General features: G+C 41.2%; 1 protein-coding gene across 2 annotated transcripts; it reads left to right on the plus strand.

Moving 5' to 3' along the window:
- Nucleotides 1-27,673, plus strand: SCRN1 (secernin 1). 2 transcript variants are annotated; one of them, XM_010161657.1, is made up of 8 exons: nucleotides 1-159; nucleotides 11,624-11,805; nucleotides 17,554-17,756; nucleotides 20,674-20,868; nucleotides 22,646-22,811; nucleotides 24,542-24,722; nucleotides 26,912-27,071; nucleotides 27,361-27,673. In XM_010161657.1, exons 1-7 carry the CDS (start codon nucleotides 1-3, stop codon nucleotides 27,068-27,070), a joined length of 1,245 nt encoding a protein of 414 aa, XP_010159959.1. In that variant the 3' UTR covers nucleotide 27,071; nucleotides 27,361-27,673. The 2 variants fall into 2 exon arrangements, with proteins under 2 accessions (XP_010159959.1, XP_010159960.1); XM_010161658.1 differs by having other exon boundaries at nucleotides 26,912-27,665.

Raw genomic sequence — 27,673 nt, forward strand, 5'->3', positions numbered from 1 at the left:
ATGGCTGCAGCTCCCCCAAGTTACTGTTTTGTAGCCTTTCCCCCATGTTCTAAAGATGGGCTGGTGGTGTTTGGAAAGAACTCTGCACGGCCTAGGGATGAAGTACAGGAGGTAGTCTACTTTGCTGCCGCAGCTCATGATCCAGGAAGCAAAGTTGAGGTAAGGATGAGTTGTTACATTCCAGCTGTGAGAAATTACTGCTGTTGGAAGAAATGATTGCTGTCTTGTTTTCTTGCCAGATTGCAGGGTCCTTGTTCCCTTCACTCAAACCTCTCTTGAGTAGAGAAGAGACAAGATTTTTCTAAGTCCTGAAAGGGAAACTCAGAACCTAACTTTTGTGTTTAATTGAGGAATAATCCATCATCTGTACTTCTTCTAGCAGACAGGCTGAAGTGTTCACATCTCAGATTCCTGCACCGTGTAGCCTAATGCTTGCCATTTCCTTTTAAGGGAAAAATATCCAGGCTAACTGGAACTAGAAACAAATTTTCAAAGCTTGTCACTTGCCATATGAATTGTTCTCATTTGTGGTAGGTGTTTAACAGTTGTAATGGAGCCTGACTACGCTAGGCATGTTGCGAAACAGGTAGCCAGAAATCTCTGCCCCAAAGAACTTGTGCTGTAATAAGGGAGTGTGAGAGGAGGAAAACAAGAGCATAAGCTTTGTAAGCCAAACATAACTTGTACATACAGTTGGCTTTGCTGACACGTTCTGCCGCTGAGGCACCTGCATCATGGACAAGTGCTGTGGTTTCCCCATGAATTCAGGCTGGATGCAGAGTCCTGAAGCTGGATGCTAATGCCATGGGTGCAGATTGAAAGGGACCTTGCTGGAAGTAATTTTAATTATAGTCTGCTACTATAGTAGTATATATGAGTCTGCAGCCTCGCTTTAATAACGGGAGAAATGAAAGGTGAAGCAGATGTGGAAAAGTGAAGCAAGGGGACAAATGAAACCAGAAGACAGGAAGAGGGGGAAAATGTGCAGTGAAGGTGGAATGAAGAGACCGAGGTAGCAGAAAGAAAGACAAAGATTGGTGGAGGTAGCCATTTTAGCAGAAGACAAAGAGCCTGATTTGCACTGCCAGGAGCTTTTAGAGTCCATAGGTTCTTGTTCTGACTGGCAGTTGGGAAAGCAGGAGCTGTGAGGTTCTCTGCACGCAGCTTCCTTCTGTGGCTGTGCAGAAGGCTGAGGACACTAGGTGTTCTACACCAGGCTGGGGTGTCTCATCTCTACAGGTCCTTTATGGATGTAAGTATCGCTTCTCCAGAAGAGATCCTAAGGCCAGTACCGATTTTAATTCTGCCTTGCAAGTGGAATGACTTCCAAATTTCAGAGGATTTGGTGCTGTCTTTCTGACAGTTAATGTTCTCTTGATTCCTATTGCTACCAACATTTTGTACAACTTATGCATTATTAAAGGGTTAAATCTTGGATGCAAAGAAATCCCTTCCCTCTGTCCAAAAGCACTCACTGCTGTTAACTACACTGCTGTGTTGGTAGCACTGTTGTAGACCTGTGCTGGTATACAGAACACAGGTGTGATAATAAGACAAGAAGAAAACTTCAGAGCAGCTTTTTTAAACTTCTCTTCATAGAACTGGGAAAGAAAGAGAAAAGTCGGGTTATTGTGGAAGAACTTCCAAAAGCTGCTCTGGAGTGTTTGTATCCTTAAAGGAGAATACTTTTTAAGAACATAAAAGGTTAGAGTACTTGATTCTTTTGGTCTCTTTGCCCCATATCTTACTCTTTGAGATTATCATAATTTGCTGAAGAGTGTAATTAAACCATATATAATATATTATGGTCCCTCTCCCACCCCATGGTTAACCAGTTTAATGCCTTTTGTAGAATTCAGTCATAAACTGGACTCTTGCCAGTCCTTTTGGAAGCAGGGAGCACAATCCCTTTACCTAGTATACTGCAGTTTGTAGATTTATTCTGCTAACCGGTATCTGCAAGCCTTCCCCTTAAATGTTGAATCTTTTTTAATTTTTTTAAATGAAGGTGGGTTTTGTTGCAATGTGGTCAAGATGCATTTTTAGTCAAGGGACTGGCGTGGGCTAATACCTTTCTCTCTCCTCTTTTTTTTTTAAAGTAGGTCCTTAGGCCACAATAAGATGGGTACTTTGGCCTCTGCTAGTCTATGCTACTGCATAATTCTTAGCTAGCCTGAGGTTTTGCAAGTACAGCGGTGTACAGAAACAGACAGGCTCTGGGTGTTTATCAAAATTCTTCCTGTTTCCTCCCAGCACAGAATAAAAACATCTTCAGTTGCTCTGGGAGTAGTGCAATCAATCACCTATCACTACATCTTTGTCACACTCAGCACACTGTTGCTAATGCCTTTTTGTTTTTTACTCAGAGGTATTTTTAAGTGGAGTAAGCTGGTTAAAACAAGACACTGATTTTAACTGTTTTATTGGGTCTAAAGGCTGCCTGGTGCTTTGCACACCCCTTTAACTGCTCTGCTTTGGACAGACCTAGGCATAGATTTAGTTGTTAGTTTTTCTTTAAATTTCTAGATTTTTTTTTTCCATCTTCAGAGAGAGAGTGTATTCAGTCAAATAAGTCTAGTAAATATAAGTGTTGTAGAGTAATTCTCTTTAGAAATAACCCTTTCTTCTTCCTTTTTTTAAATTTTCTTTTAAAACTGGACACTTCAGAGATATTTGAAAAAGTATCACAATAATCCGCTTTGCTGTAGAAATTGTGAAAGACTGACTGAATCAGTCAAAGCTCTACAATCCAAGTTTTAGGCTGCTAGGTTTGCCTCTAGATTTTGCTGGTTGTGAATTTAAGGACACTAGTGAATAAGATGATTGCAGTTTCAAACATGCTAACTCTTTGTGATAGCGGAACAGAAGTAAGCTCTTCAAGCTTTACTAATTAGCTGAAATGTATGTATTTCTCCTGTTACAGAGGTGTGTCTAAGACAAGAGTAGTCTTACTACAAATGCATACTTACCTACAGGCTGAGCTTGTGCAAAGCCTGTCAATTCCTTGTGTGCTGTTAGTGGTACCTCTAAAAGGTAAGAAAAGCTTTAAGGAAGGGCTTGAATTCAGCTGCTTCACATTTTTTAAGTAGCAGGTATGCAGCACTATATCCATCTTTTAAGTAAACTTACTGAGTTTTAAGAGGTAATTAGTTAATGGAGGTAGTGGAGACGAATGTCAAAGCTTCTAGATGTAGCCTTTGACCTATTCAGAGTTACTACTTTTTCTTTAAAACCCATGAAAACTGCCAACAGTTTAATTATTGTTGGGTTGGGCGGGTTTGCTACAGCGTTCCTTCCCTTGTCTTTTATAAAACTAAGTAGGTCTGAGAAAATGATGATATTTTGCAGATAGAAAAATGTGATTGACCAATTTCATGCTAGGATTTTTCTAGGTCATTAATCCTTTGTGCCTCTGACTAAATTTTCCCTCTCATCTATCCTAGCAGGTTCCTCCCCCTCTCCCAAAGAACAGCTTTTCTCCCCTTTCCACATTGTTGATTTGTATTGGTTTCTGACGTTAGATACACGATCCTTTACCTTCACTGGGCAATGATGGTGGACTTGCTTTTCATTATATGCTATTATTTGCAGGTAATCTAATGTGTACCAAATTTTGATTAGTTCCCTGTGACTGTCACTCACATTCTGAACTTCTGTTAAGAGGTGATTTTCAACACACTAACAACATGGGTTGTTCTATAAAACTCTCGGGCTCTGTATCTTATTTATGTTCTATTCTGCTTACGTTTGCAAATGTGATAATGCACAATGTAACCAAAATTGGCACAGCAGTTCAGCTAGGTTATTGCCATAAAGGAATCGGGCAGGCTGTGCTGTATAGCTATCAGCTAGTTTGTGGCAGGGCCTTGAACAAGGGAATTCAGTGAATACTTCAAGTCATTTTAAGCTTGATCTTTGTGGCTCAGTCTACCAGACAAGTAATCCTGCAGCTAACTCATCAACATAATTCCTTCCATCCATGTCAGCGGGTTCCCAAGACCCTGAACAATGGGGCTTTTCATGAAGGTCTGTTCTCTCTGTGTGACAACTTTCTCAAAAGTTTGTTCTTGTCTTGCATTGTAATTTTGCCGTGGCAGATGCTGATCAGTGCTCTTCCTTATTGTAGCTGTCAGTCTAGCAAACTTGTGTGTGCAGGTGAAATACTGCTCCCTTAAGCATAAATAGGGTCCTTTTTTGAATTCCTCAACTACAAGTGTGTTCTTTTTTCCTCAGATGGTAGATTTTACTGACTAGATTTCTTTTGTTCTCTAGTAATTCGCTGCTTTCTGTGGTTCTCTTTCCCACGAAGAAGTGGATGACTTTTTTTTGTTTTAGCTGAATTTTCCAGGTACAGTTTTTTTTCTTTTACATCAACCTCCCTTTCTTCTAATTTAACTTTTATCCATGATTTGAAAACAGTCATGGTTGCTTGCTTCAGTATAGAGCTGTGAAAGCTCTTTTATCTTAATTGCATGCAACTGCATATGGAGGAATGGAAGGAGGAAAATAGAAAGGGCAGTGTACAACAAAGTCTATCAGATTGTGGAATGTGCAAAATTTTTCTAATATGTTGGTATTAAACACTCTTCTGGGCTTAAAGCCAGCCCTCTGTGGGGTATGAAGAATTTTGTGTTCTCTAAAACTTCATGGCACTAGTTAGTTTTTGTTTTTTCTCTCTCTCTATTTTTTATTTTTTAAGAATACCATCCTATCTCCCCTTGCTCTGAGTTTTCAGAGGACTAGGGAGATTTGTTGCTGTGCATTGGTCTGAGCACTGCAGACAAAAGCTCAGCTGAAGCTAACTGAGGGGATCTCTGGTGTTGCAAGATAGATCGAAATCTTGGAAAGTAGACTTTGACTGTATTACAGTTGGCTTTGTATTACCAGGAGGTATCTTAATTCTGATATTTGTAACATAATCACCAAGCATCATGCTAGTGCTGCAGTTCAGTTCTGGTATACTTTGATTCCCTCTTAGGCCGGCTCTTTGGGTTATCTGCATTATATGTGGGCTAAGATGTTCAGTATCTGGTAACGGAAGCCAAGCAGCACCTGAATCTACTGAGAATTTGCCCTTTGGGAAGCCTCCAGGTTAGATTGGCAGTACCACACTTACAGTCATGTTACTGCAGCTGTGAGCTCCGACCTGGGTACCCCCTCTATGGTACCTCCATGGGTAAGTGCTGCCTGGCAGGAAGCCTTGATGAAACACAGCAGTGGTTGAGCCCATGATGAAACTTTCATTTACTCTGTGTAGATACAAAAGGGTGTAGTTTAAAGGCTTACAGGGTAGAGTTTAGGGAGCTGCTTTTTCTTGCTTCTCAGAGCGGAGGCCCGGTAACGGGCTGCGTAAGCAGCCCGTCTCATGACACATGCAGTCAGATGGCTTGCCTAAAGCCACCTTGTTCAAGCTAACCTTCAGACTTCACACAGAGATAGAGGGGAGGCACTGTGCAGACAGACAGCAAGTAATAAAAGAGAGAAAGTGCTTGCTGCCTTCAGCAGAGTCTGTTGCTTGGCTTATGTGAGCTTTTTCTCTGTTCTGCTCCATTGCAGACCACTGGCCTTTAAACCAATGTGTTTGACTTTGCTTCGTAACACAGTGCCCCAGCCGGCAGCAGTTCAGAGGTAGAAGCCATAACGTCTTGGATGTTTTTGCCTTCTCAAAGCCTCTGTTTTTACTGTAGAAGTGCTGCTTCTTTGCTCCCTTCTGCTGCCAAAGCAAAACTGGTTAGCTTGAACTATTTTTTTTTCTTAATCTCTAATGTTTTTGAGGGTTTTTAATGGAATGGCGAGGAAGAGGAGGAAGAATGCTGGAATTGTGTGGGACAAAAACCAACTCTCCCATCTCGACCCAAACAGTTTGCTTGCGGCAAAACAGATGTGTGAGCAGGCATTTTGAAGTGGCCAAGCAAAGAAATCAGCCCTGGGGTATCTGAGAGTTCCAGGGATATCTCTGTGATGGGCTTTTTGTAACTTCTTTGAAATCTGTTTCTTACTGCTTAAAAAGAATAAAACTAATAATCTTCATCCCTATTTCAGTTTTACTTTTGCTCCTCACCCAGGAGCCTGCTGGATTTATAACTTAAAAAAAACAAGAGATGAATTCTTGACTGCTAAATCAACTCTGACATACAGTGTGTCCAGAGAGTGTTCTCAGCCTTGGATGTCTTGCTGCACTTCGTGGTATTTTTATTTGTTTGAAGATTTTTATATTTCATTTTGTTGAGCACATTTGGCCCACATGCCTGAGGCTCCTTGATGGCTGACAGAGTAGGTCAGAGGGTGTGTAATTCTGCTTTTTGGTAGGGGAACTGTTTGGCTTTTTCTAGCTCTTCTAATTCTTTTCTAGAATAAAATGTATCATCCTTAGTTTTCAAGATAACAGCTATTTCAAGATGACACAGCTAGAGATCAGAGGCATGCGGATTCATTATTGATTGCAATGAATAGAAACAGCTAGGAACAATAAACAAATACAGAAGCTTATGTCAAGTGTACTAGGGCCTTCATAAAATGGGGAAAACTGTTCTTAGTATGAAGAAGTAAGAGGCATTCGACTGTGGCAGAGTGGTTTGTTCTGTATTTGTGCACTTAGTACATGCTGCTGCTGTTCATATCTGGCTGCAACATGAGGATACAAGAATGGGCATAACATGTTATTGAAACAGAGCTACCTGGGGATTCGTCCTGCCACTGGAGAGGTTCTGTTCACCATTCTGGTTTGACTTTGGCCGCTAGAACTAGTGACTTGAGATGTACCCAGGCTAGATTTGTCCTCGTGTACAGCTGTGGCCTCTGCTGTGGCACATCAGTTTTGCTGCTAGTAGATGATATCATGGCCGTGCTGAATGGGTGTTGTAAAAATCATCCAGATGTCTTCTACTGTATACTTAGTGCTGCTTAGTGCACGAGCAACCAGTGGTAACAGCATCAGCTAGCCATATCTTCTGTACTGCACACTACTGCTAGCATATTTATCTTTCAGAGAGCAGTTATTCCCACTCTTCTGATCTCTACTGCATTTGTTCCTGTAAATAAGCAGTAGAAGAATTGTCTGTAAAACACATTCTATCAGGCACATCCACAGGAGATGGTCTGAGGGGCTGTCTTGAACAACCATGATCTAGCTTTCCAGTCCTCCACTTCATCATGATGGGAGGGCCCAGGTAGCCCATGTCACCTGTGGTATCACCTCTCTAGTCGGTTCCAACCAGGCTGTCAGTCTTAGTGTTGTTGACCGTGGAGGCAGCAGGCTGCGACACTGCCTCATCACATTTTTGCCATCCCCCTTTTGGAAGGGGGTGAAAAGCAGCTATAGCGTGACTTCCTGAGTTACTGCAGTAGTACAGCTGTTTTGCCTGTTTTCAAGTGTGTGCTGTGGGATGGCATTGCTTGAAGCAGTTAAGAAAAGTTAATGCCAAGTTAGAGGCTGGATCTGATTGAGGGGGGTGGGGGTGGTGGAATCTCTTCTGTAATCTAGACGCTTATGGCCCTTCTTCAAAGATCACTTTTTCTAAAGCATTCCCTGACTGATAACTAAAGCCTTTGTTATCCAGGGCTGAAGTCTCTGTGATTTCATTGATACTTCATAATGACCTGACTGACAGTGCTAGGAATCAGGCTTCTGCAGCCTGAGTACAGTAGAAGCTGCACAATAGTTTCTTTTGATTAATGAAAGAAGAAATCTCTTGTGCTTATGACTGTTGTGTCTGTTTTTTGGAATACCTCCAACATATCTGTATGCCCTGGCTAGGGTGGGAGGTACTTTTGTGCCTTGTACTATACTTAGAACAGCCTTGATAGGAGTCTCTTCTTGTGAAATAAAAGAAACGTCATTAGTCTCCAGCCTGATCAGTTCTCTTCAAAGTTGTTGGCTGCATCTCTTGTAGGTGAAGTCTCTGTTATTTACATTTATATTTCTCGATGGGAATTTGCTGTGATGGGGCATCATGCCAGTTATGCTGCTTTCAGGGCTGGAGTTCTAGCAAATCAATGGAGCCTGACACTACTCATTCACAGCTTTTGCCACCAAATGTATCAGTATTCTTCTGGTTTTAGCATTCATACTCGAAAAAAAATGTTAGTGTTAGGAAACACTGAGGCTGGATGCTTCATGGATTTTAAAGCCAGGGTTGGTAGCAAGCAGAATCACAGCAGTACCTTATGTCTGTTTTATTTGTCATTGCCTAGTTGGCACAGCTCTTGGTAGAACAGGCTGCTGTATGGTGGAGGGGTTTGCCAGATCAGTGGGGTGCAGGACTGGGGACAGGGAGGTTGTAGTTTGTGCTTGCTTTTGAAGTGTTGTTGTCTGAGCTCCTGTTTCTAGAGACCTAGTGGCCAGTGAGCTTTTGTGTTGTCTTTCCCCCACTATTTACCGCAGTGCCTGAGCTGTTAGAAGCCTGTGTTCTGATTTCTGTATAATAGGTAGCAATGGCTTTCTGTGCTCCACATCCAGTGACTGACTTTAGTTGACCTACCTTTACAGCTGATGTGTCTTGGCTACAGGTTGATAGCTCAGTTCCTCTGTTTCCTGCATGAAGACACTCCTTGTCTGAAAAAGTTTTCTGATGTTACTTTAAGGGGGGGTGGGGTAGGTGGGTGGAGGTGAAGTTATGGAATGAGAGGTTTACATTTATAATGAATAACCTATTGTCATATCTGGACTCTAGTTTTTTCAGAAGCTCATACCGATTATTAACAGGTAGGAACCAAATGCCTGCCTTAGTACATAGTCCTATTGAGTGTCTACTTTTCTGCTTACAGGCTTTCTCATCATTGTCAATACCCATGGCAAAGGATTGTTGAACAAGAATCAAGTCAGTCATAGTTTTACAAGGCCTGTCAGCTGCTGTCAGATTGGAAGGGTTTTCTGTTATTTAGGTCTTCTGAGGAAATTTATATAAATAGGGCTTGAACATTGTCTATGTACATGAGTTATTGTATGGGAGCTGAAAATAACAACGTGAAAATATCGTCCATGGTCACTTGTTGTTGGGTTGGGGGATGTAAAGAAGCGATACTGAAGGTGACAACTGTATTCTGAGGTGTGTAGAAGCCTCTGGATGTTTTCTGGCCTCTGGTTAAATACTTACAAAGCAAAAGTACTTTTTTTAGAATGCTCTAGAGGAAATAATTTCCTCTTTCCCCTTTCTTGACTGCTTGGTTTTGGAATGAGACCCCAAGTAATAAGCATTTGGTAGGAAGAATAGCCAGACTGTGTTTTGCAGAGAAAAGACGTTCAGCATTTTTTTAGCCTAACTATCACTTTTTAGAGTGTTTTCATCATTTTTCCTTGTGGAAAATCAAAGTGTCAGTGTAAGCAAGCTTGTATAACAGCCAGAGAATGCAGTGCAAGTGGGAGTGTATGGAGTACTAAAGTCTCCTCCACCCTGCATCTAGGTTTTTGCTTTCTGCATTGGAGTTGAGAAGGTTCATGTCCTGGATGGCTCTGCAGAATGGCTCCATCTGGCTGGCCACTTATGAGATGTAGGGAGCCAAGACTTGTGCTGTGCAGGGGTTGGTGTCTGCCTGGCTGCAGACCTGTCTCCTGATAGCTGCTCTGGTCATGTCTTAACCTTTAATGTGGGAAGGTGCTTGGCCCAACCCCTTTTCCTGCTGCTGCAGCTCCTCCTTTGCACATCAAGGAAATACAGTTACCCTGTGTTCACACACACACACGCGTTATGTGCTTATCCAGCACTGACCTAAAGCTCTGAAAAAAGTTTGCACAGAATGTCAGAAATGAGATTTGCTTACTGACAGCTCAAATGGAGAAGGGGGACTCTTGATAGGAAATGTCTGCTCTGGCATGGCTTGGTTAGAAAATGAAACAAAAGGTAAACTGTGTAAAGTGTTTTTATTGGTAGGATCTTACCTCCTGGCCAGTGCTAGATGTTGCACCTCAATAGATGAATCAGCCTCTACAAAATCGTAGCGTATTACCGTATAAGCAACTTGGTCAACAGCTTGGTCAAGCGTGAGGGATTTTCTCCATCAAATACAGCAGATAAGTGCCTGCTGGGACTTATCTTGGCTTATTGCCTAAGCCAGAAATCAAAGTTAAGCACACAGCAGAAAGGAAAAGGGAGGCATGTCCCTACTCTATTTTTAATTCTTTAGAAATGAAAGAGTTCCCTACCTCTCCCTTTTATTTTTATATCATGTCTCCTCAATGAGAAATCATCCTCTCGTTTCGCCCATTACTGGTCTGGTTTTATAGAAAGGTGACAGTTTGACCTGTCCACCCACAATTCCTTATGAAGGTGGCAAGCTCATTTCTGGTGTCCTTGTATGGTCAGAGTGAAGGACTCTAAAAATGCCATTTCTGAGCAAAGATGGTCTGTTACATGTTTTAATTGACTGCTAGACTAACTACTACTGTAAAGTCATTGCTCAAGACTGGAGGCTGAAGCTGATCATACTGTGTAATCCTTAGAGGGGGAAAGACAGGTTAGAAAAAAAATAGCTTTTCACTGCTAATAATCTTGGACTGATTCCTTTGGCTTTAGGCTTTAATGTAGATGAAAATAATTCATTTTCATGGCAAACGGCTTTCAGTCCACAAGTCCATTCAGCTCATCCTGTTCACTTTGATATATCTGAACAACTACTCCTTCAGAAACACGTTGCAGATTATTTCTTGCAAGGAAGGTGTTATGACAGGAATGAGCTGTCTTAATAAATACCTCAGACAGCTTCATTTTCCTCAGAAGAGAATTCTGTGGCGTTTGGTCCTTGAAGAACTTTATGCAACCTCAGCAGTAAAATGTAAAGCCCGTTCCATTGGCTTGTGCAAGCCAAGGATCTAATGAATCATCAAGTTGTCTTCCATGCTGTCTGGGAAAACAGTGTTTGGTTCTAAGTCCTAGCTAGAGCAAGGGGAAAGTAAATATATTTTAAATAATATGTAATTTCTTTCTTCTTGCAGTTTCAATGACTTCTCTGCAGCCTTCCTCTGTGTTTTTGACTTGTCAAAGTACATCCACAGACTTCTGATTACAGTAGACCATTTACAATGGCAGAAACATCAGTTTTAAGCAAAAACAATGCCGTATTTTATTTCCTGTGACTGTTTATCAAAACATTCCACTGAATCTTTTCAAGTCTTGATTTTTCTTTTTTTCTTCTTACCAGCATTCTCAGTCCTGAGGGCAGCTGCAGGGGAGGCAGCAAGGGAGACGGGGCAGGCTTCTAATGTACTTTGTCCAGTTACCATTGTTACACTGTGTACCACTTAGTGGAGATTGTGTTTAGAGGAATTGGTAGAATGGTTTGGTGTTGTTACTATGTACAAACATGATCTATGTTTCTTTACTGTAACAGTACAGTCTGTCCATGGCTGCTTTCCATGGATTCTGTCACTTGGGTTCTGCTTGACTCTTTGAAGCCTGCAACTGCTGGGGGAGATGCATTTTCCCAGACTTGTGCAATATAAGGATGTACACGTTCAAAAATGACAGTTAAACGTTGTTTAAAAAATTTCCCCACTCATACACAAGACTTGGACATTTTTAAAATGACGTGCATCCTGTCTGGACGTTGAAGTCTCTTGTTACCTCAGTCACAGCGTTAGATGAAGCGCTTGCAATCGTTTTGCTTTCTCTTCCTGCTCTCTCTGCAGTGCACATACATTGAGATCGAACAGGTGCCGAAGACTCACGCTGTTGTGCTGAGCAGGCCCTCCTGGCTCTGGGGGGCAGAAATGGGAGCTAATGAGCATGGAGTCTGTGTAGCTAATGAAGCTGTCGTGACCAGAGAACCAGCTTCTGAATCTGAAGCCTTGCTTGGAATGGATCTTGTCAGGTGGGTGGCTTGCCGAGCTGTGACCAGCCTTTCAAATGCCAAAGGTTGAGATGGTGATGATGATACCAGCCAACAGCTTTGTGGTGGTGGCATTAGGAAATTTTAAAACAGTACAAGCTGGAGGCCTGTCTAGGCAGAGCTGCAGACGCAGCTGATTTAACACTTCAAACACGTGGAATCTGAATTTGGCTACCAGGTATGTCCCAGTCTGATGTGGGTTTACTAAAGCTACCTTGTCTACCTACCCCACAGTCTCATAGTGGGTATTCCGACAGGAAAAAAGAAATTATTACATTGTTAGTAAGAAACTGCTAACAAATTTCTAACATCAGATTGCTGGTGTGCCCTTCATTCTCCCCCACTTTACAACAGCCTACTCTGACCTAAGAAGCTTATCCTGGGCTTATAGCCAACTGTAGGCATAAACAAAACTACTATTCCTCACTTCAGCCCATGCATTCCAATGCAAACCATCGCCTTGATTTAAATGCTGGCAAACAAACTCCTGTAAGTCTGTTCATTGAAAGGTGTCTGCCTCAAAGGCTTGTACTGCTATGTAAGTCTCAGCCTGCAGGCTCATCTGGTAGTGAAGAGGATTTAAAGGAGGGTCGAGTAGGGGGAGAAAGCTGAAAAAGAAGGAACAAGAGAAAATTATGCCAACTTATTACAAAGAGAAAGGGCGCAAATGGACTCAATCTTGTTAAAGATGGAACAGGACAACAGCCGCTTATTTAAGCGCGTCAGTGTTAGACCCAGTGGTCCTGCTGGAATTCGCCCTAGGATGCTTAATGAGTGGGCTGGACCAATTTCAAGTGAATTCTCTTTTTTTTTTTTTCTTGAGAACTAGTGAAAGATGGGAGAGGTTCTGGATTACTGGAAAAGGTTAGATGTTGCAGCTATATATGGACTTAAAAAGAGTTGTGGTTATAGACCAGGTTTACCTCAGTTCCTGAAGGGAAAAAAAACCCACTTAAATATCGAGGAGTTGATAAATGTGCAATAATAACTGTTAGTTAAGAAAAATCTTGTCAAACTATTCTACTTTACTCCCCTAATGAATTAACGAATTTTATGGATAGAGGATTGGAAATCGATACCTTGACTTTTAAGAGGGCATTAAAACCTTAAAAGATATTCTCATAACAAGCTGGGAAGCATGAGTTAGAATAAATTGTTGTTAGGTTTATAGCTGCCTGAAACTGTAATTGTAAATGTTCTTATAACGATGTCTCTGCAGAAATACAGTATCTGGTTCCAGCTAACATAAGTCAAGAGGAATATGAGCCAGCTGGGGAGAATGCAGTGGAAATTGGCAGAGGTCTATAGAATCTGACCAATGAGAAAATCATGAGGGAATTGCGGTTATGTTTCTCTTTGGTATTTTCTCTAAACTCTGTATTACTGAAGGAGGCTGTGGAGAAGCTGTACCTAGGGGGAATAGTGAGTTTAATTGCCTCAAGGGAGGCTGAATAGACTCAGGGCCTCTTTTAAGAAAATGCAGAACAAGCTTTTGTCAAGAAAAGAGATAGGTTAACTGAATTTCCAAGCTCCACCTTTATTTTTTCCCTTCTACTACCATCATTTTGAAACTTGAACAAACCATTGGCTTAGATGCAGAGTTCTTATTTTGGTCAGTTATTGCAGGCTCAAAATACTGTTTAACATTCAAATATATGTCATCTAGCAGCTCTAGATTTACCCACACTAGCAGATCAAGAGATATCAAAATAAGGAGAAACTGGTCATAAACTACAAGTGAGGATCCCCTGTAGATACTTCCCTCCCCCTCTTCCTTCTTATCTGCAGAAGAAATTGTCAGTCGCTTGCATGTGGAGAGTGCTTCAGGCAAGGTGAACTAGAGATGTGTTGCAGACTACCATCTGCCTCTTGTTCCAGCCAAAGGAGTTCACTCTTGCTGTGAAGACTTGGCTAGTTGCATTATGCTTATCTGTTCTGGATCACCTTACAGAATAGAGAGCCATCAAGTACCAAATCAATCATACAGGCTGCAGTGAAGCAGCTGGCACCAGCTCTGCTACCTGCAGAACAGACTGGTGATATCACTCAGGATTTGTGGGAATTAAAATAAACTGAGGTGGTTTAAGCCTAATTAGGAAAAGGTCATCTCTGCTGGCCAAATTTTTCTCACACCTATCTGCATCCATATCAGATCTTAGCTGAAGGATGAAGACTGGCACTTTGTGTGTGCATATTTGAGTAGCTGCTTGCCAAAGAAACCAAAGGATGTATAGAGCAGGCCTGAAAGTTGTCAACCCAGCAATGACAGCCAGGTAGCAGAATCAAATCTTGCTTGAACGCTCATGCTCCCCTAAGAGCTTGCTTATACGTTCTCTTAATTATTTTTTTTCACTAGCGGAGACTTTATTTCTTTGAACTCATCTGGAATTGTCACTTTTCTGTTAGGATTTAAAATCCAGCCAACATGGGCAAAGGTTGTGGGTGGGTGCTGTGAGAGCACGTGGTGTTAAGCAGGCCTGAGGCATCTTTTGGCCGGGTAGTACAATTCTGAAGTCAGAATGTTTTGTTGTTCAAACACGAAATTGAAAATTCATCCTGCAGCCTCACAGACAAAGCATTTTTTTTCAATAGAAAAATTCACGGTGGACATCAGTAAAGAGGAATTTCACAAAGCTTTTAGCATGTTTAGTAACTGGTTGCTGGCTTAATGACTGAAAACAGTGCGTTACCTAGCCTACTGCTGTATCTGAGGATCAAGACAGATTATCTACAGATTTGTAGTTTGGTAGTGTATAACAGCATGTCAGAACATATGAATGATTATTAAAAAATTACTGAAATTTGTGGTTGAATTATGGGGTAGAAGTTGGGCCTACTCCGTTCAGGTTTGTCCCCATCTCAGTTTATCTAAATGGAAAATGTGAACCTAGTCACAAAAGACAGAAAAATTGAGAGACAACAGGTTCCAGCACAAATTCCTAAGCAATGCTTCCTTTCCTTTCTAGGGATTTATTCAAAAGCTGGTCTTTGAAAGCTGCACCAGTATTGCCGCCTTGGTTAGCTTATCAGGATTTTCTTCAGATACTCTTCCCAGTGTGGCTGCAGTTTGGGTTTATTTTTGAGGCACAGTTGCCTGTACACATCACCTGTTTACTTAGAGAAGTGCATTCATATGAAGTGATGGTGCAGTGTTTTGCTTATGCTGATACAGTTAGGACAGCTTTATCATAAAAAGGTCTGTATAAAGAAACCTGTAAAATACACCCTTGTTTTTGCATTGGTGTCTTAATTTTTAAACTCTGTGTGTTGATATTATTTCTTCCTTCTTTTCCTCACTGGTGCAATCACTTCAGAACCACAGAGAGATGCCAGTCTTGGCAGGGAGTCAAGAATGCTCTTTAAAATGGTATTAATTTGTTTACCAATTTCTTTCCTTAGAGACATCAAAATTGAATGAAATAGAATGTCATCAGCATGTATGTTAGTTACTTCATTTGGAAAGTCTGCATCTGTAAGTGATATGTGAAGTTGAAAAGCTCAAGATAATGCTGTTTGACAAGGTTATAATACACTGTGGTAGCATATTGGAGGTACTGTCACCAAAATTTTCTTAATGAATAATTCAAGCTCTCATCTGGGAGTGAAATTAGTTAAAACTTTCCTTCCAGCTTGCCTTGAAGGGTATTCTGAAATGTGTGGGAGGGTTATGCTGGAGTCCAGGACACTGAGAGATCGCTGGCAAGACCTACAGTTTTGTGGAGATAAGCTGTGTGGTGGTTGTGTAAGGTGTGGGGTTTTTTGGGTTTTTTTGCCCCTTGTGACTGACAGATAGGAGCAGCCAAACAGAAGCAGAGCCTAGGCCTTTGTTTAAGTGGAAGTAAATGTAACTTGGAGCCACTTGCAAAAAAATAATCTAAAAGGTATTTCTCCAGCCTGAATCTCTGCTGTGGTTCTGACAGAGAGAGCTAGACTATAACCATTCAGAAGGAAAATTTCAGGGAGACGTAAATAAAAGTTTTAGTGTGATATTATGTCTCTTGGCAGGTTTTGATCTAAATATAACCTAATGCTTTTGGTCGTAAGCTGGGGAGAAGGGGAAGATTGTCATGGAATCTATTGACTGTATGGTCACCGAGGTAGTTGTCAGCCCATTCATTTGCCTGTGACAGTGACAGCTCTTGGAATTGTTCTTAGGGTATAAATAACTCATGCTTTTGTACTGGCTTTTAAACGATATCTGTGGTATGTGCTGAGACTGGCATCTCTGTTGCTCTGAAAAAGTGATTGCACCAGTGATGAAAAAAATAAAGGAAGAACGTAAATACATAGGGACTGAAAATGGAGATAATAGAAAACAGGTTTCAGCTAATAAGTGAAACAAGGTGGGAGGGGAAGACTATAAATGCAAAGTAAGAAAATGATGGGGGAGAAATTGTCACTCTGAGTTAGGACCTAAAATTCTAGTTGGCTCTCCATTGTCACAAAGTGATAAAAAGATGCTCCTGAGAGAGATGAAAATGCTGCTTTCAATAATTCAGCCTAAACCAAGGCCAGTGGTGGCCAACTATTTAACAAAGCAAGCTCAGTGCAGAGATCAGGTAGAAAAGTATTTAGATCAACAAATTTGTACTCATGTTATCAGGACCTGATTTGGGTACTGTAGTTTTTAGAAAAAAACCAGAGTAGTGGTTTCTTGTCATGTGATTTCCAAGGAGATGGAAAGGGCTAGCCCAGTACTTGAATTTAAAAAGGTGAATTTCTTGGAATTATTGATCTGTCAAAATTACTTTTTCCATAGAGCAATTAGAGAAAGATAAACAGAAAGGAAAATACTAAGGTGATGTAACCAACAGAGAGAAATTGTAGACTGATCCAGGTAACTCTCCCAAAGGATGGAGACATGGATATGCTGTTGTTTGAAATGCTGCATTTCCTCGTTGCCAGTAATTACATTTTGGAACCAGTGGAATAGTTTGCAGTTCTGATTTGGATTCTTGTGGTTACTGCTTTCGTTGTTGACTTGGTTAGGACTGTAAATTATCTCAAGGGATTATTTAATCCCATTTAGGCAAGGCAGGATACGGTCATTCCCTATAGCTTTGTAAAACCTATTCTCATGCCTCTGTTTTCCCTAAAATACCCTTGCTTTGCTCAAACTTCTGTTTGAAATCATGTTCTCTTGGACATATGTGCACAAATGCTTCTGTCTACAGTGTGCAGTATGCATCAAAGGATAGCATACATCTAGCTTCCATGGACAATTAAATATTGGAGCATTGGGAAAGAGAGGTTGTAGAGAGATTGTAATACTGAATATTCCTTCCCTTTTTTGATCTCTGATAATATTAATTTGCAATTTCTCACTCTTATGTACAGAAAAGTAAACTTGCATACAGCTGTTACTTTCAAAAGACCTTTGCCAGTTGTCCTTCAAATTTATTCTCCTGGGGAGGGGGGAGATAAACAGAGCATTGCATGTTTACAGTGCAGTTGAGGCCATTGATTGGTAACTGGACTCTTTTTAAAAGCTAAAAAACAACTATGGGCTTGAGATTAAAGAACCAGTGTTGAAAATAAAGACTTGAAACAAATAATTTGTTATCTCATCCTGTAATTCTAGTAACTCATTAAAGCAAGAATTCTTATATTAGGAATACCTGACACTTTGGTATTTTAAAATCAGATCATGCTGATGTTTAAAATGAATAACTTAGGAAAACCACACTGTTACATGTCTGTCTGAATCTCTGTTTTGCCCTTTTCTTTTAGACTTGGGCTAGAAAGAGGTGCAACAGCCAAAGAAGCTTTGGATGTAATAGTTGCTCTGTTGGAAGAGCATGGACAAGGTGGAAATTATTACGAAGATGGGAGCTCATGCCACACTTTCCAAAGTGCATTTTTGATTGTGGACAGAAATGAAGCCTGGATACTGGAGACTTCTGGAAAGTACTGGGCAGCAGAAAAAATCACAGGTCAGTTCATCACTCAGAACAAACCTCTCCAACTGTAAATAGCTGTAAAGAATTGTCTTGGAAGACAACTGTCTTAAAGTCACTGAGTTAAAATAAGTGACTAATTTATGCAAATGCTTGATTAAATCATCATTTTTAACTTTCTCCTATATTTGTACTACTGTTTTTTAAATGTTGATTTGTATTGGCTGATGTAACAGCGTTTTCTGTGAAGATGGAGATTGCCTGTGTACATAAGGTATGTAATAATCATCATGTTTAGATTTTTATCTTTGGTAAGTGTTGTATTTTCCCAGATTTATTAACCGTTTGGAATGTGTCAAGAGTCTTTTTTTGATGGAGTTAATGTCCAAATTGTTAATTTCAAATTTAAGAGGGAAGGATAAGCATTGATAGCTTTGAGATAAGGGCTTGTGTTGGGTGGTAAGTTGAATGGGCTGCTACTGGTTGCTTTACTGCAATAGATACAGCCCCCACATATCTCCATTTCTTATCTGATATTGCAAAACAATACTTCTCTGCTCTTTAAACTTGGAGGTGGATTCTTTTTCTGTATGTGTGAAGCCAGAGCTGCCAAACTAACTTCTAGATTTCACTGGCTGAACTTAAAACTTTGCCAGCCATTGTCTGCTGCCTTAATATAATGCAGTTGTCTAGGGCTTTTATTTAATTAATTCTCTGTTGCTGTTTTTAGTTTTGAAGGCATTTTTATTTTCATAGGAGTAGAGCTTTTAGCAATCTACTCACATTCAAATGAATTCAGAATTCAGATGATTTCTGAGGATCTTTATCAGCCAGGCTTTCAGCTATGACAGGTCCATTCGACTCTCTTTTCATTTCCCCTTCACTGAAAGGTAGGAGATAGCATATGCAGGGAGGAGGGAGGTTTAATTTTGAAAATACCAAAGGAAAGCATTAACACCGGGCTGAGGAACATTATGTGATGGCCATCGAGTATGAATCAGCTTACCTTAGCAGGGATAGTGTTTTCCCAAGCAAAGCTTGCATTTTAAGGATACCTACAAGACAGAGGAAGTCTTCTAGCACAGATACTAAACGTAGAGGAGGGAAGACTGATAGTGCTGTCCTGATAAAATCGACGTTCTGGAAAGCAGCTGGCTCCTGAGGTTCCTGGGATTATGCAGTGACAGCCTGCCTTCTTCTGTTGACCTGCCTGGCTGATATTTGAAGAACAGTGGGTTTTACTTAGCCTTTTTAGCTGCATCAGCAATACATAACCTTCATGTCCTTCTTCCCAACAAATAAACTCTTGTCTTCATCTGCTGCTTGCAGCTTTTTGAAATGATACTGCAGCACTGTTCTGATTTTTACCGGCTCATTTCTCTTCAGGAGGTCCCTGTGAGCCACAGATAAGTAGTTTCCATCTTCTGCAGCCTGCCAAGGCTGCCAGGAGGGAGGGCTGCTGGCTATGTGAGAACTCTGTATTTCATACTTTTTCAGGGGGTTCTTTCCTAACCTTCCTTCTTAAGCTTTCAAATGAACGCACAGATGCTGCAAAACCAGGGAAAATGTGTTATTCCCCACTGCGAATTAATTTTTTTCCTGACTCTGTCCTCAGAGTTGTTCTGGTTTTAATATTACTGCTGCAGTTCTGTAAACCTTATAGTGAATATCAAGCAACTCTTTGTCAGTAATTTAAGGATAAACACTTTAAAATAATTTCTATTACTGTTTTTCAGCCTGAGTGGAAAAAACTATTTCCTTGATAAGTTTTCATTTTTTTGAGAGGTATCAAAACCATGAAATCCTATTTTAAGCAAGTTACTAAATGTAATATTTACAGAGCTCTTAAGGGGTGGCTTGCCTCACCTGATCTGAACACAAATATTCCTAATGCTCAGGTCAAGAAAATTCCCTGAAGGGTATGCTGTTTGAAAGTGAGAATCAGAGCAAACTCTCAGTGGCCCTGGTACCAGTCAGGACTGAATGACAGTGACTTCTTGGCAGACTGATGCACAGAACTTCCTGCCCTAAGTTGTTACTTATTATTTAAATTGCATGCATGAGGCTTTAGAAAAACAAGCTTACTTTTGTGGAAGGCAGAATTAACAACTTTCACAAATACTGCTTTGGTTTCTGTTTAAGAAAAAAGTTTGTGCCAAATTCCAGAATCTGGTTTTACTTTAGTTTACAGATTTACTTCATCAGCTCTTTCTCTGGCTGCCAGTGCATTTTACTTATCCTCTCTGAGGAATATCTGCAGCAGCCACTGTTAGTCAGGCTGTAGATATATGGATACAGGCACTGCAGTATTTTTGAGGAAAGCAAATTAAAAACTTTTTTTTTTTAGTCTTTGACAGCTACTTCCACTTTCTTTTTACTTCATGCCATTTTAAAATTTCAGATTAAAAATAAATTAATTTCTATCTATCGTGCTGCTTTACAATAAAATTGTTTTTTCAACTGGGAACCTTAAAGGAATTGGTAAGCTTTTAAAAACATTTTCCAAATTCAGTTTTCAGTTTTAAGGGGCAAAGGAGGTTCATTAAACTAAATGCAGCTTTGCTGAAATGTATTTTGAAATCAAGTCAGACCTCGAGCCTTGTTGTGGCAGTGGAATACACCACTGCAAAAAGGTGAGGCAGATGCCTTTGGCATTTGTATCCTCCTATTACTTCATGGTCAGAATGTGCGAGGTAGGGATCATGAAACTGCTATTTTGACTGAATGCCACTATTAATCACAAGGCAGTGTAAATATCTAAGTAGGGCACAGAAAATTGAGCTGTGCAGCCTGCAGTGACTGATAATTCTGCGTGTGTGTAGTTCTGCAGCCATGCCAAGTGTACATTCTAACCTGTGGTGTGATGTGTTGCCTAATTGAAATTACATTGTCCTACCAGCTTCTCCCAGAAAAACTGTATTAATGCTCTCTTTTAATGTGGCTCTTTCTCCAGAGGGGGTGAAATGCATTTGCAATCAGCTTTCATTAACTACAAAAATTGATGCTGAGCATCCTGAACTAAGGAATTACGTGAGAAGTCAAGGCTGGTGGAACGGAGACTCAGACTTCAATTTCTCAGAAGTGTTCTCTCTTGCGGGTGACCATTTAGCCTGCTGTTCTGGCAGGGAGAGCCTAGAAAAGCAAGGTGGTAAGTGTTGAACCATCTTTCTGTGTGTGCAGCGGGACCTTTAGTCACTGCTGCCTCCATTCAGGCAGTCTGTCCAGAGCCACGTGTGACCGAGGAGAATACCTCTGCGTCTGAACTGTGTGGAAAGGAAGAGCAGAACTGAAGACTGACCCTAAACTTGCTACAAGTTAGGATGAAGCCCTTAATGTCTCCTTCAAGTTTAAGGTTTTAAAACAGGATGGCCATTATAAAATAACTTTGTTCGCTGTTCTCATGAGCATCACGTGCCACTACATTTGTGCTTTGGTGTAATTATAGTGGTCCTACCTAATACAAGAATTACAGTATTAAAAAAATAAATGACCTCATGTATGAAAGTTTGAGCTTAATGGATTCTACGTTTTGGGAGATTTGCTTAGGCTTTTGGGGAAGGAATTACGATCCTAGTTTAAGGAAGAGCAGTGCTAGTCAGTTGCAACCAGAAGTCCCCTCTTCATTGCTGAGCAGAACAAAGTTACCAGAACAGTGTGCCCATTGCCTTCAGTCAAAGGAAGGGTTTATTTCCAGACCAAAATGTGTTGATGATTTCAGTTCCACTGCAGCTGGCCAAAACAGCTCTGAAATGACCAGCCTGCAGCAGTGCATGGCTGACATGTATCTGCTCTTTCATGTGTGAAAAGCGGTAGAAATTGTCTTTTTATAAAAAGCCCTTTACTACGGATGTGAATGTACTAGATTGTTAGCATTTTCACATGTTGGCAGATGCCAAGAAGAGTGTAGAGGTGAGCTGTTTATTGCAGTGCAGAGTTTCTGCCAAGCCTGTGGAATTACATGGAGTGTGGTTTGTGTGTGAGAAGCAGAGAGAGTTATTCTGAAGGACAATAGGTGAAAGGTCTTAATAAACCTGGATTATTGCACTAAAAAGCCTGAGGACCCCTGCAGACAGATGGCTGTGGCTGCAAATCTTGCAGACTGCCGAGTCATTCCATGTCTACTGGTGTATTGAGGCACCTGTGCATGAAAGGGTGAGTCAGTGTGGGGTTTGAGAAGTTGCTGGGCAAGAAGCCTTACCTGCCAGAGGGGTGATGGTAGAATCCTAGAATGGTTTGGGTTGGAAGGGACCTTAAAGACCATCTAGTTCCAACCCCCCTGCCATGGGCAGGGACACCTTCCACTAGACCAGGTTGCTCAAAGCCACATCCAGCCTGGCCTTGAAGACATCCAGGGATGGGGCCATGGGGAGAAAGCTGTGGTAAGACACAGGAAATAGGCTGACAACAGGGGATTCTTGTAGATAGTGGTTTGGAGAAAAGTCTCAGTTGTCTAGGTCTGCTGCTGAAAAAGCCTGTGAATATGAGACGATGTTTCAGACTTTTGACTGATGGCTAATGGAAATAGGTGAGAAGTGTGAGATCAGGGTGCTCCCATTCTGCCCAGGCTTGGGTAGAGGTAGCTTAGAGGAAAATGGGTCTTTTACGTAAGTAGGCTGTTTGTAGTGATTGCTAAAGCAGTGTTAAAGGCACAATGGCCTTGTTCCTGAAAAATACCTTTTTAATCATATTTCTCCCTACTTAGCAATTGTAATGCCTAATTAATGGTTCTTATTGCTCTCTTTTATGAGCTAGGCAAGTTCATTCTGAGTTTATGTTGTTTAAATAGAAACAATTAACTGTGATTTGTGACATGCCTGTGTTAAGTGTCACTGGTCATATGAAGCCCAAGCCCATTCCAGCTAAAGTCCTTACCTGGGGTCCAAGCCATTGAATGCTTAGGAATGTTTTTTTTCTCCTTCATACAGGTGACGTTTCTGCACAAGCTATGATTGATGTCCTGCGTGACAAGGATAGCGGTGTCTGTGTGGACTCTGAATCTTTCCTTACTACAGCTAGCATAGTGTCTGTTCTGCCTCAGGACCCTAGTTTTCCCTGTGTTCATTACTTTACTGGCACGCCAGACCCTTCAAGGTAAGCTGCAGCATTGGGGTTCCCTGGGTGCTGAACAGATGATGGGTTGAAAGATATTAAAGAAACCCCGCTACCCGAATTGGAACACACTTCAAGAGCAGAGTTTCTAAGATAAACAGTTTAGGGAGGAACTGCAGCTCCAGCGTAGTTGCTTTCCAGTGGGTTCTTGTTGAGATGATGAGGTTGTGGACCATTTCAGTCACTCCTGAACAGGTGGGTGGAAAACTGAAACAAATGAAGCGTCTAACTAGCAAAGAGAAGGGGGTGTGTACTCTAGGTAGCCTTGTACAGCATCAGAATGTTAACAGAGCAAAACATCTGCCAGTCCCCAGTATGCTTTCTTATTGGAGGGACGATTTCCAGTTGGTTTAAATGGTGTCTGCTCTCGTTGAAAGCAGCAGGAGGAGGTCAGGGAACTCACAGATCATCAAAGAACTAATGAAGTGTCTTGTGTTTTAAACAGAATCCATGGAAATTAAACTAAACCACTTGCATTTATTCAGGAGATCTGCCACTTGCATTGAGGTTAAGAGGTTATGGGGAGAAGAAAACGGTGCTCTTGAACAGCTGACAGTCATTCCTGTAAGAGTGGTAGTAAGCATTAGGTGCTGCTGGGTGCTACAGAAGTCATCCGTGCCAAAGGGATTTCCCACCCCCAGTCAAAACTTAAGGGTGAAGTAAGAATTTTGAGCTTGCTGACCAAATCTTAATCCTTTGAGATAAAAAGGCATCAGATTGTTGTGATGAGATTTCTGTCCATTTTAAAGGCAGAGTCTAACTGTAAAAACCCTTGTTTAGAGACCTTTCTTGCTTTGTTTTACACTCTGATGCATTATAGAAGCATTATTTTAAGTGCAGCTAGTGAGTCACATAAACTCTTAGTCAGCGAGGCTTCATGGCAGTGATGGAAAGGGTAGCAGCAATCGAGCTGCTGACTGCATGCAGGCAGTGGTTATTAATCATGTTTTGCAGAAGCCTTGCACTTCTGGCAGCTTCCACACTGCAGAACGCAGGGTGCTGTTTTGTTGTGTACCTGAAGGGAAGGCAGTTTCTCCAGGCACCTGCTGATGTCGCCTCTTGAGAGTCTGAGGAGTGAAGATCCTGCATTGCTGGGGTGTTACTCTCTTGCCTGTCTCTCTCTGGAGTTTAGACCCAAACTCAGGGTTGAAGTTGTTTGACCAATGTCACGATACTGGTAGCTATGTCTTTCCCCCCAAATTCTTCAGTGCTGCTGGTTATATGCCAAATCCTCTGGCACTGAGCAAGGTATGTAACCTTCCCTGCTCTACACAAGTGTGTGTTTGGGATTTCAATGGAAGTTAAATCTGGAGGGAGAAGGAGAGATGGCAGTGTGAACAGGGGAGAGGAACTGATGCGAGGCTGAATGCTGAGATTTGTTTTAAAAAAAACCCAAAAAACAGAGGAAAATACGATGCTACTTTTCTAAAGAAGCGGCAGAACTGGCACGAAAGAGACCAAAGTAGCCTGTAGGTAGAAAGGGGTGATAAAGTTTTACAGCATGTGGCAAACCCAATTCTTTTCAAGCACTTGGATTTATTTCACTTGTGACCAGCATCCGCTCTAACCTAGTGTGTGGATGGTGCAGACACAGTGCAGCGCGTGGTGCCTGTGCTGGTCTGTAGCTGTTGTTTTAAAGCTGCCTAGTGAACACAGGAATAACACCTCTCCAGTCTCTTATTACTGCAAGCAGTAATTCTCATTTCTTTCAGGTCCATATTTAAACCCTTTATTTTTGTTGATGATGTAAAATTAGTACCAAAAGTACAGTCTCCTTCTTTTGGCGATGATGATCCTGCTAAAAAGATACCTCGATTCCAGGAGAAACCTGATCGCAGGCATGAATTGTACAAAGCACATGAATGGGCCCGATCTCTCCTTGAGAATGATCAGGTAAGAGCTCTTGGACCCGGAATTAAAGAAGTAAATGTAGATTTCTAACTCCCTTGTTTACTTCAGAGTTACTCCCTGAAAAACAAGGATACGACCTATTCCTGCCAAACATTTCTCCATGCTATCAAAATCAGAACCAACCAAACAAAAAGCACATTCTCCGAATATCCTCAGCATCCTTGCAGCTTGGCTGGAATACTGACGCCCTGTAAAGGGCAAACTGTTCTGCACAGGTTTTTTGTTATCCCGAGAGGGTTGCTCAGCTTCACGACTTCTACAGAATGAAAAGTCAAAGCGACAAGCTGATGAGCTTGTTCAGTCCCCGCTGTGTATGTAGTCTTTTAAGGCGATTATTGATCCCTGGATGCGAGTGCAACATGGTATCAGAATGCTGTGACAGGATGATGGTGGGAATGTTGTAATTTAAATTATATGCTGGCCTAAGAACTACACAGTTTGGTGTTATTTTTCTTGAAGGAGTAATTTGCGCATGACAGTTTTGCAAGTCTCAATTTAATGCATTTCTGTTAATTTGTAAGAGTTCACTGAAAACGCCAGGTGAAAAGAAAGGACCCTTTCCAATGCCATGCAACACGTACCCGAGGGCTGAAATCCTTCCAGTGTAAAACCCTGAAGTGTTGAAGGTTTGTTACGGGAATAAATTTCAGAATAAGTAAAGACAAAAAGAAGATTGTTCTGCACAGCTTATCCAACTGATTGAGATACAACTTTTACTGTCATAGTGCAAGTAGTTCAATACCTGTTCTTTGACTTTTGCAATTACAACTGCGGCAGTAAACTGGGTAACTAGGTGTAAGGAAGTAAAACAGAGGGAGGGATCAGCAGGGCATGCCAGTCATTGGTACTTTGGGCAGTTTGTGGAAGACCCACACAGTCATGTTGAACTTCCACAGGGGACTTGCTTTTTTGCAATTTTCCTCTGTGTGTATTTGCATGGGTCAGAGTTTTGCTAAGACCGTAACAGCATTCAGACTTACCTGTTAGTGATTAAGGAAACCATGGTAACCTTTGCTAGTACAAGCTTTATTTAAACACAGTTTTTTGGGATAAATCTTCTTTTTAATCCCTTGGAATGGTTTAATTTGAAATCTGTGGTAACATTGACTCAGTGTGCAGCTGACTCCCCTAGCATTAGGCGAGATCCTGATTTAGGGAATAGAAGAGGCACATTAGCATCTTATGAATTCTTCCCCATTTAAGTCCCATAGTGTGACACTGAAAGCTGTGGCAAAAAAGGAAGTGTAGTTTGTAGTCAGGCTTCACACTATAAAAACTGCCCATGTGAGAGCCTAAACCTTAGCTTAGGTGTTCTACGCTTTCTGCACAAGTGCAGGGAAGTTCAGAACCATCGCTCACTCTAAAGGCCTTTCTTTCTGGAATTCAATTTTCAAAGCTGCAAGTAAAATAAGCAGCACTTCTCCACTGAAAAAAAAAAAAAAAGAAGACTTTAAATAACGTTTGGATAAAACAAAATGACACTGCGAGGAGTGAATTTCCTACCCAGAAACATGAAGAGCAGTAAGTCAGAATGACACACAGAGCCTTTCCTGGGATCTGGAGTCTTAGTGCTGTTACATTACACATCATTTCAGATCTAATCATCTTGCAGGGGATGATCTAAGGAATACACGTAGAATCACAGACTGGTTTGGGTTGGAAGGGACCTAAAAGACCATCTAGTTCCACCCCCCCTGCCATGGGCAGGGACACCTTCCACTAGACCAGGTTGCTCAAAGCCTCATCCAGCCTGGCCTTGAACACTTCCAGGGATGGGGCATCCGCAGCTTCTCTGGGCAACCTGTTCCAGTGCTTCACCACATGTACATACCATCATCTCCACAGTCCTCAGGGATTCTAGTCTTCTCTATGGTTCTGTTTGCAGTGTTTGCAGAGTTAAGAAGTGTTTTTACCTGTTTTATCATGTGTACAAACCCTGTACCATGTTCCTCTGATCTTTTTAAACGTAGCAACCCCTTCTTAGTTATTTGTCTTAGTGCATGAAGTGTCCATTTAGCCTTCAACCATCCAAAAAACTATTAGCAGAAATAGTTTGTGCTTCAAGTCTTTCTCATTTTTAAAAATACTTGAAAAGATCTCCATAATAGAACAGTAAAATGCTTTAATGATCCTATTTGCTGATTAATTGTTTGGTTGTTCCATGCCTTTAGGATAAAGGCCAGAAACTGATGAGGATTATGTTAGACCTTGAAAAACAAGGCTTAGAAGCAATGGAAGATCTTCTTACTCGTACGGAGGTTCTGGACCCTGCTGAAGTAGTGGATCTTTTCTATGACTGTGTTGACACAGAACTAAAGTTCTTCAAATAAAGTAAGCAAACACTTCAGTTCTTTAGATACCGAGTTTCTGGTACCCAGGTATCAGTGAGTGTGAAATGTTGGATCCGATTCTGATCCTCCCCCTTCTCTTTTACACTGAGCTAAGGGTGTTTGGAGTTGAGTCCAAAGCCACCAGCGCATCTCCCTGGGTTGTCTCCAAAGTTCCTTTCCCGTGTGCTACACTGCAGGCTTGCTGGTGGTTTGGTTTTGGTTTGGTGGTTTTTTTTTTCAATTTCACTCTTGCTTGGAATGGATTTTAAGCGGATTTTATCTCATTTCAGCTACAGTGGCTATTGTTAGCCTTTTCACGGGAAGACTGCAAAGTTCTTCAGGCCTTGAAAGAAAATCTTCACACTTGTGAACTTGCAGGAAAAATATTTCTAGAGGAAAAAAATGTTACTTGCTAGCTGTATCCAGTTAACAAATTGCTTTCCTTTGTCCCATCTTGTGGTGTTCCTGTTTGTGTATGTATATAGTGAAAGGAGAAAGTCACTGACTGGTCCAATAACTGTGTGCATGCTGGCTAATTTAGTACAGAATGTTTAAATATGTATGTTGGGCAACCAATTAAAGCAAAGATTAACTTAATCAGGC

Source organism: Eurypyga helias, unplaced genomic scaffold, assembly GCF_000690775.1.
Source record: "Eurypyga helias isolate BGI_N326 unplaced genomic scaffold, ASM69077v1 Scaffold27551, whole genome shotgun sequence".
Lineage (NCBI taxonomy): Eukaryota > Metazoa > Chordata > Aves > Eurypygiformes > Eurypygidae > Eurypyga > Eurypyga helias.